The sequence below is a fragment of the Pinus tabuliformis genome, chromosome 6 (genome assembly GCF_031772625.1).
Source record: "Pinus tabuliformis cultivar Carrire ecotype Pingquan chromosome 6, CPIR1, whole genome shotgun sequence".
Lineage (NCBI taxonomy): Eukaryota > Viridiplantae > Streptophyta > Pinopsida > Pinales > Pinaceae > Pinus > Pinus tabuliformis.
In genome coordinates this window covers 1,467,302,105-1,467,312,491 of record NC_142292.1, presented here as the reverse complement: position 1 = coordinate 1,467,312,491, position 10,387 = coordinate 1,467,302,105, and the positions used below count along the sequence as shown (strand labels likewise).

Below are 10,387 nucleotides of genomic sequence, written 5' to 3'. Positions count from 1 at the left end.
TACTTCATATATCATTTAGAAGGTGCAGGACTCCTTGGTCTCATACCCCCTAAACTTCTCCCCATTTGGTCAAACAATCAATCTAGGTAAGTCAAGGTATCCAAAACACTATATCAATTCTCTATTGTTGAAACCATATCAAATCAAATTTTTAATGTTTTCCAATGGTCTATGTTGGAATATATTCACATCATTAGCCAATCCTCCCTGAATCCGCTCCCTCTCCCTCAACGCTGCCCCCCCCCCCAGCTAAATCCCCACTAATTTGAAGACCCCTCTTTGCATGATTCTATAAAACAAATTTGGCGTCCCTTTTCCCTTGACTCTCTGAAATCTCCACTGATCCAATTTTAGAATACCCTAAAGGAAACTAAATATGCCATCATTCAATAGGCCAAGTACAAACGTGACAAGGAATCCAAAGCTATTATGAACATAGAAAAGTCTTATCCTCCTCTTTTGAAAACTCCTTGACTGAGGAGTGGATAGAAGAGTGACAACTCCATTTAAAATCCTTAGATTCCAAATGATAGAAAATCCTTCTTGGTGGGGAAAAGGAATGGCACATGAAGAGTAGAGGACTTTGGCTTCATGGAGGAGATGAAAATTTGAATTATTTCCATAAGATAACAACTACAAGAAATCCATAAACATGATCTGGGAGATCAATAGATTAGATGGATTTGTAATTTCATCCTCCAATGATATTTCATCTGAAGGGTGCAAATACTTCAAAGAAAACTCCCACTAGGATCAAAGAGCTACTATTTGCCATATTTTAAAAGTATCAAAACCTTTTCCCCTATTTTTGGATCAAGAAGAAAATAATTTCCTATTGGCAGAAATCATGAAACCAAAATTGGATCGCCTTTTGCACAACTTTCAAAAAGGAAAGAGTCCTGACCCTGATGGCTTGCCAATCGAGTTCTACCTATAATGCTAAGATTTGGTGGGGAAAGATCTATTGAGGGTAGTGTAGTACTCCTGTACAACTAGGAAAATTTTATCCCCTTTCAACTCTACTTTTCTTACTTTGATTCCAAAATTGGACCATCTAGATACTTTTGATCAGTTCCAACCTATATCTCTTTGTAACATTATTTACAAAATTGTATGAATGCGTATTGCGTATAGGTTGAATGATATCTTATCAAATCACATCTCTTCAGAACAATTTGGGTTTCTGGCTAGAAGATAGATTGATGTAACCATTGGGCTCTCCCAAGAATGTCTCCATTCTATCCACACTAAAAAGCAATATGAAAGTTTTTCAAATTTGACCTCTCAAAGGTCTTTGACAAGCTCAACTGAATTTACCTTAGACTCCTACTCTTATACCTCAGGGTTTTTCATTCCTTTACCAATTGGATTTTAAATTTTTTCTCCATGACCTCGATTGATCTTTTGATCAACAGAGCAGAGTCTCCTTTCTTCCATGTGGAATGAGGACTTCGACAAGGATGTCCATTATACCCCTCAGTGTTCTTTCTAGTGGTTGAAGGTCTCAGTAGAAACATTATCGATGCCAAAAAAAATCATCTATCAAATGAATTATTATCTCTAGTCACTACTCTCTAACTCATATTATTCATGGATGATGTTCTTTTCTCATATGGACATTCAGAACATCTTCAGGTTCTAAAATCAATGTTGGACTCCTAATCCCTTTCCCATGCCCATTCATCATCTCTTCTACAATCTAAGAGAATCCAAACACCATCTCATCTTCTCTACCAATACTATCTTCATGAACATGTATGCACAATTTTCCTGTGTGTGGACCTTCTTCAGAGCTACTTCACCACCATTGATCAATTGTATTACAAACTGGTATCTAACATCAATGTGCTTAGTATTGTTGTGATAAGCTGGATTTGTAGCCAACTAAATAACACTCCAACTATCACATAATACATTCACTTTCTCCTACCTCTTTCCAGGCTCATCAAGTAGACCTTTAAACTAGATTGCCTCTTTACAGGCATTTGAAGCAGCTATATATTCTGCTTAAGTAGTGGACAAAGCAACTCTTTATTGAAGCTTTGATATCCAACTAATTACTTCACCTACATGATTAAAAACATATCCTGTAGTAGATCTCCTTTTGTCAAAGTCACCTGCATAATCAACATCCACATGTCCGTAGACTGAATCTCTACTATCATTAAAGATGACACAATGGTCACTTGTGCCTCTCAAGTACCAAAGCACCCATTTCAATGCTTGCCAATGTTCCCCTCATGGTTTTGCCATGAACCTACTGACAACTTCAACTGCATGTGAAATGTCAGGTCTTGTAGATACCATCACATACATTAAGTTTCCTACTACATTTTCATATGGTACACGAGACATATACATCTTTTCTTCATCAATTCTAGGACCCAAATTCGAATAAAGCGTAACATGGGAAGATAAGGGAACAATAACAAATTTCACATTATCCATACCAAAATTTGCAAGTATTTTCTCCACACACTTCTATTGTGATAACAATATATTTCAATTTTCCCTGTTGTTGTGTATCTCCATTCCCAAGATATTTTTTGTAGCTCCAAGATCCTTCATGTCAAATTTCCTAGAAAGATTAGTCATTAACCTATTGATCGCTTCCATGCTTTTGCTTGAAATAAGCATATCATTAACATACAAAACCAAGATAAGTCATATGCCATTAAAACTCTTAAAATACACATAATGATCATACTCACTTATAGTGAAGTTCTGGCTCACCATCAAGGAGTCAAGATTCTTGTACCATTGCATGGGAGACTACCTCAGGCCATACAATGATTTATTGAGCTTGCAAACTAATATTCTGTTGTGACCTTGTACAAAAACTTTACGTTGTTCCAGATAAATCTCTTCATCCAAATCTCCATGAAGAAATGTATTTTTAACTTCTAACTATTCTAACTCAAGATCAAGTAATGCATTTAATGTTAACAAAGTACAAATAGAAACAAGTTTTATGACCGGTGAAAAATTCTCATGAATGTCAATACCTTCTACTTGAGAATACCATTTTTCTAACAGTCTTGCCTTATATCTTTCAATACTTCCATCAAAATTTCGCTTCAATTTGAAAACCCATTTGCATCTGAAAACTCTTCTCCCTTTAGCAAGTTCTACAAGATCCCACTTTTTTTTCTTGGCAAAGGAATCTATTTTCTCATCCATAGCCTTCTTCCATTTTCCACTATTTGCATCATCCATTGCTTCATGATAACAAGAAGGTTCCCTGTCTTCAGTAATCAATGCAATAGATGAAGTAGGATCTTCATACCTTTTGGGTGTTTTTCCTTCCCTTGTAGGCCTCCTTAGAGTGACAGGTTGCTGAATTGGCTATTGAACTTCTAGAGTTTCCTTTACATCTTATTCATATTTTTCTTCAGAAGTCTCTTCCTCCTTCTGACTTTTCGAAAAAGGTTGAGTCTCCAACTAAATTTGTTGATTTGGCGATACCTTTTCTTGTTCAATGTTTTCAACATCGGATTTTAGAAGACAAGGTTCATTAAATGTTACATCTATACTAGTGATTATCTTACACGAAGAAGGATCCCATAAACCAGTGTGTAGTAAACAAGTATAATACTTAACTAAAAGTGTCCATCGAAACTCTAGACAATAAAGATATTTTAGAGGAAGTGGCTCATGGGTTTCCTATCTCTCTTGGTTTCTTTTTCTGTCTCTCTCTCCCTAACTCTCCCACTATATCTTCCCCACTCTCTCTCTCTCTCTCCCCCTCTCTCTCTTCATCAATCTTTATCCCCACACCAGTTGCATCTCTTTCTCCCTCCTTCTCTCCTTTGTCTCCTTGTCTCGCTTGCCCACATACTCTCTCTATGTCTCTCTCTCCTCCCCTCCTAATTTCCACCCTTGCTCTCTCCCCCTTCCTCTCCTTTTCTATCCTTTTATCACTCCCTTAGTCACTCTTTCAAAACAACCCCCCAATCTCTCTCTCTCTCTCTCTCTCTCTCTCTCTCTCTCTCTCTCTCTCTCTATATATATATATATATATATTTATTTATTTATTTATTTATCTCTATCCCCGTCTTTCTCTATCTCCCCTAGATTTGTCTCAATCTCCCCATTAATATTCCTCTCTCTCTCTCTCTCTCTCTCTCTCTCTCTCTCTCTTCATCCCTTTGTCTCGCCCCTCCAGCGCTATCTCTATCTCCCTCCCTCCTTCCTTATCTCTCTCCCACCTCTCTCTTCTATCATTCTCTCTCTATCTCTCACATTGAACCTTCACCTTCCTTTATTTCTTTATCTTTACCTTAGTTTGTGCTTCATAACAACACCCTTCGAAATCTCTTTCTCTCTCAAACTATATATTTAGCTCTCTCTCTTTATAATTCTATGTCCCTCTCTCTCACTCCTTCCCCTTATCTCATTCACACCCACCATGTAATCTCTCTATTTGTCACTCTTCCTCTCTCCCCTCCCCTCGCTCTCTCCACCTCCCCCTTCCTTTATTTCTCTATCCTTACCTTAGTTTGTGCTTCACAACAACACCCTTCGAAATCTCTCTCTCTCTCTCTCAAACTATATCTTTAGCTCTCTCTCAAACTATATCTTTAGCTCTCTCTGTCCCTCTCTCTCACTCCTTCCCCCTTTCTCATTCACACCCACTGTGTCATCTCTCTATCTGTTGCTCTTCCTCTCTCTCCCCTCCCCTCGTTCTCTCCTTTTTTCCTGTATCCTTACATCCCTCACTAAGTCACACACTATCTCTCTCTCTCCTCTTGATTACACACTATTGCTTTGCTGTCCCTCTCTCCTCTCTCTCTCCCACTCACTCCCTCGTTCACAAAACCCCACCCCAACTTTTTATCTCTCTCCCTTTACATACGCTGGCCTCTTTCCCTATCTCTCTCACTTTTCAAATCCCACTCACTCTCTTTATCACCTCTTTTCCTCTCATTCACTAACTCATTATTCCCCACCCTCATTTCCCTCTTTATCCCTCTCTCCCTCTTCTTCCCCTTCAACCTCGTGTTAACTATTTCCCATGCATTAGAGTCCCTATCTATATGATTACACATACATTCCTACTATTATGATTGTGCATGTTGTTTTCATACTAAGAGCACACATTGTAGGAATGAACATGTGGCTTTTGTATGAGGAACATTCACATATTTTTAATGTTAGAAATATGCATACATTTTTAGTGCTAGGAACAAATAAACAATTTTTGGAATTTACTTTGTTTCTAGTGGGAAGCTTACATGCACGAAGAGTTTTTGGTTTTGTATATGGGTTTGGGATCACAAACATGATGATTTTGGATGAAAACACATGAAAAAATAATCTTTCCAAAGAAACATATTATATCTTTATTTGTGAAGTTATTTTTCTATAAGCTAGACAAATCCATTTTCCATGGAAGTACATAGACATATAGAGTTTATTGCATACTCTCTAAATATATAATCAAGACCTATAATATTAAAAAAGAGGTGTTTAATAATGTTAAAGACTCGTTTTCCATGAAAGTACATACACATATAGATTTGATTGCATACTCTCTAAATATATAATTAAGACCTATAATATTAAAAAAAGGTGTTTAATAATGTTAAAGACTCTTTTAGGTTACACTAAGAGAAGGCTTCGCATTTTCAAGGATAATGTGATTCATATTTAAAAAAAAATTGAGATTAAGGATCATAAATATTAAAAAAAAAGACGTGCAAGACCTATACTCTTAAAGAAGAGGTCTTTTGATAATGTTAAAAAAGTTAAAATAAGGGAAAGCTTTGTAATACCTAGTATGAGGAAAATGTGTCATTTCATCCATGTTCAGTGTTCATTTTAAAATAAAAATAAAATAACTATAAACAAAAAAATGTTTGTTAAAGTATACTCAATTAGTTTTAGTTAGAATCCAATAGAAATGGATATACATATTTGGTTAAATGAATATACACATTTGGTTACACTCCAGTATATTAATGGTTAATAGTGCAACCTAGTATGAAGTAGATGTGTTCAAGATATTTTACTTCAACTCTCAATGCCATAAATAAGATATTTCGATATTTTGATGTCTATCTTAAGTAACATAATTTTATATCAACTTTAAAAAGATATATATATATATTTCATTCAAAGGCTTAAATAAGTCAATTGAACATTTATATTTAATAATATATTTCAATATGAACTTAAGTATATATGTGTGTGTGTGTGTTTTAATGCTCGGAAGAAAAAAGGAATTAAAAGTGAACAAGTATATATGTGTGAGTAAAATAATTGAGTGATTTTCTAAAAAGAAAGAAATGTGTAATTCATTTAAGTATAAATATAAAATTGAAATGAAATACAACATTTAAAAAATATTATTGATAATAAAAATATTCAATTTTGATCAAAGTAAAGTATCCCACTATAAAATCTTAGTAATATTGATGTGAATTTGAAAATATATTAATAACTAAAATACAATAAAAATTTTAATATAAGAAATATAGTTTATAAGTGGGAACTGCTGCTGCTGCGCGCGCGCCTGAAACCCACGCCTGCGCCTGAGTTTGCCTGCGACTGAGCGATCTGAATCATGGACCCTCTGGATCCGCCCAGTGGGGATCCAGAGCTACAGCGAGCCTTCTCAAACTTAGTGAAATCTCTCCCTCCGCCAAGACCTAGACCAACAGCAACAAAATTTGTGAAGAAGTTGGATGTTTTACAGGAAGTTCTTCTGCCTCCGACCATTCCACGCATGGCAGCCATTTCCCTAGCAGAGAAAGGGTTAATCGGGCAATTCACAGGACTATGGCCATCTCCCAAAACAGTGCAAAGATGGGTCGAAAGAAATTGGTCGGACAAGATTCAGGGCAAAATATCCATAAGATTCTGTGGTAGAGGATATTTTACCTTTCACTTTGAAACCAAAGAAGATAAAGATCTTATATTCAGAAACGGACCTTACTTTATGGATTCCAGGGGCCTCTATCTCAACAAATGGACCCCGGATTTCGACCCTGAACTTGATATTCCAAATGTTGTTCCAGTCTGGGTTAGACTTCCTCATCTCCCACTTCACTGCTGGGGGGACGACTCTGTGAAAGCAATAGGGAACGCGGTTGGAAAGTACATAGACCGCAGTGAACCCAAAGACAACATGCAAGCCTGTGCGCGGATTTGTGTGGAGGTAGATCTGGGCCATGGACTACCGGAAGCAATCAAACTGAAAGTAGATGACTGGTGCCACATCCAGCAGCTGGATTACGAGCAAATACCCTTCAAATGCAAGGTATGTCACGAATATGGTCACTTTGCAAATAGATGTCCCAAAATAGTTAATGTTGAACCAGAAGAGCAAGATGGACAATGGGAAACTATTAAAAGGAAAAAATCATCCCTTCCCCTCAAGCCCTCGGATTCTGAAGCCCCTGGTCCTTCCCATCAGTACCCTCCCCTTCAATCCCAGCATCATCCCTCTTCCTCCTCCCAGCAGCCCCCCCTTCATCAGCCTTCCTCTCCTCCTCGGATTACCGATCCTTCCATCCCTCCATCCTCTAATCCCTTCGCTTCCCTTTCTGAGGAAGAATCTTTGCCTGATTTCCCCTCCTCTGATCCTCCTCTTCACCCCTCCCCTCCACTCACTTCCCACCCCCCCTGACTCCCCCTCCACCAGGATTACCAGAAGTTCTTCAAAGGATCATGGGGCGCCCAGCGAAGCTCCAAAGAAACATGGGCCTGGCAGAAAATCGGCTAAACAACAGAGAGAAGAAAGTACCTAGAAAGACATAGCAATGGGCTCTCAGACTCCAATAGAATCCTTTATTCTTGGGCATTCGGATAAAGAAAACAACAACAAGGGCAAAGATAGGCGAGCACCTCTCCATGTAACCAGTAAATCATGATGAATATACTATCCTGGAACAGCAGGGGATTAGGGCACCCCTCCAAGATAGCAGCCCTCAAGGATTTAATACAAAGCGAAAAACCCGAAATCGTTCTTATCCAAGAAACAAAGCAAGATCAATCAAAAATTAATAGAGTCATCAACCAACAAAAGCGTTACAGTGAATGCGCAAGTGAAGCAAGAGGAGCCTCAGGAGGCATTTTAACAATGTGGGATAGTAATAAATGGAATTGTATCTCCACCAGAATACACCAGAACTGGATCCGTGTTAATCTAGAAAGTACGACAGGTGGAGCAGCGGTCGTAATCTACAATGTATACGCTCCGAATCAATATAGAGAGAAAGAGGTATGCTGGAACACTTTGGAGGCTAGTATAGAAGAGGAGTGGGACAACAATCTCATTATTGCAGGGGATTTAAATTTGGTTTTGCATGCAAACGAGAAAAGAGGGGGACATTTCAACCCAGATCCTTTCAGAAATCGTCTTGAGAGTATAATGGAGGAGCAAGACCTTGTAGATATCAGGACCAAGAACAGAAGATATACCTGGAGCAACAGAAGAATAGGAGTTGGCAATATTATGGAGCGCCTTGACAGGTTCCTCATAAGTGTAACGTATCTGCCCACTTTCACTACAGGCCAGTCAAATATCCTTAATGTCTCCACCTCTGATCATTATCCAATAACGCTCACTTTGAATAGACAATGTCGGCTAGGACCTCTCCCCTTCAAATTATGTCCCATATGGAATCGTATCTCTGCAGAAAATGACGTGGTGCGGCAGGCTTGGATACAACATGTGGAAGGCTCCCCAACCTATATCTCGGAAACTAAATTAAAAAGAGTAAGACAGGCTCTAAAAACTTGGGCAAAGAACAACTACCAAGAGCCTGAGCTGAGCAAAAAGAAAATAAAGCAAGAGCTGGAGGAAGTGCAGCGAAATATTGAAGCCTTTGGGCTGTCTCAGCAAGCCAAAGAGAGTGAAATAAAATTATACTCTCAGCTGAGACAAACCACAAACGAAGAAGAAACCAAATGGAGATTGAAGTCAAGACAGCTTTGGCTCCAGGAGGGAGACAAAAATACTTCTTTCTTTCATAAGCAAGCTACGGTTCGAAAGACTAGAAACACAGTGAGCACAATTAAGGACAGTGAAGGGTACAGCTACAATACTCAGGAAGCCATAAAGGAAGCAGCCACCGCTCATTTCAAGAACCTTCTGACTGAGGACAAAGGAGAGGAAGACTACTCAAGTTTATTACAACATCTACCCAAAGGAGTTACCCAAGAAATGAACGGCAACCTCAAGAAAGAAGTAGAAGAAGAAGAGATCCAGAAAGCGATTTGGAGTCTTCACCCAGATAAAGCTCCAGGACCTGACGGGTTTCCAATTAGCTTTTACAGAGAGCATTGGCAGCTGATCAAAAAGGATCTCATCAAGATGATACGCTGGGTTTTAAAGAAAGGCAAAATGGGGGGATTCACCAACTCTACCTATCTAGCCATAATCCCGAAAGAGAATAGACCTTCCACCTTTTCTAGATTTCGGCCAATATCTCTATGTAACTCGGCATACAAAATAATCACAAAAATTTTGTCATCTAGGCTCAAGCCCCATCTTCAATCTCTGATCTCAGAAAACCAAGGAGGTTTCCTTCCCAATAGGCACATCTCCGACTCTATTCTTCTTGTGCAAGAGGCTATCCACTCAAGCATAAGCAGAAAGGAGAAAGGATTTGTTCTAAAGTTGGACCTTGCCAATGCTTTTGACAGGGTAAGGCATTCATTTCTTTTTGTTGTCCTTCACAAAATGGGCTTTGACTCCTCCTTCATCACAATGATTAAAGCCTGTATTTCGGAACCCTGGATCTCTCCTCTGATCAATGGGAGACCGTGTGCTGCCTTCCAATCCTCTAGAGGTCTTAGACAAGGCTGCCCCTTGTCTCCTTACTTGTTTATTCTCATGGCCGAGTCCCTTAGCCAAATCCTGGACTTCAATAGGAGAATAGGGCTAATCACAGGCATCAAATTTGAGCAAGGAACAAAGAACATCAACCACTCCCAATTTGCGGATGATACCCTTCTGATAGGAGGAGCGTCCACCACCATAGCAAGGCGCTTTAAAAAGATTTTAGATCAATTCATGGACTACTCAGGGGGGAAGATCAATCAGCAAAAAAGTTGCATATATGGTTGGAACACTTCAACTCACACCATCCATAGCATTGCAAATATATTAGAAGTCTCCTACAAGCTTGTCTGGAGCCATTTCACCTACCTAGGGATGCCAGTATGTATGGGACCGCTGAAAGCTGATACATGGAATGAAATTCTTGACAAAATAAAGAGAAAAATCCAACAATGGGGCACCATGTGGTTGAACCCAGCAGGACGGCTTGTACTTCTCAAATTGGCCTCTCTTCCCATTTATCGTTTTTCTTTATGCCAAGCTCCTGTTGTTTTCCATCTTAAAATGGAAAGAGCTCTCAGACATTTCTTTGGCAAGGAG

The 10,387-nt window shown here is 38.8% G+C and overlaps 1 protein-coding gene across 1 annotated transcript; it reads left to right on the top strand.

Annotated features, from left to right (window-relative positions):
• The first annotated feature begins 8,083 nt into the window (after nucleotides 1-8,083).
• Nucleotides 8,084-9,656, top strand: LOC149264179 (uncharacterized). The gene is made up of 2 exons (XM_089396639.1): nucleotides 8,084-9,344; nucleotides 9,652-9,656. Exons 1-2 carry the CDS (start codon nucleotides 8,084-8,086, stop codon nucleotides 9,654-9,656), a joined length of 1,266 nt encoding a protein of 421 aa, XP_089252765.1.
• Nucleotides 9,657-10,387: the final 731 nt, after the last annotated feature.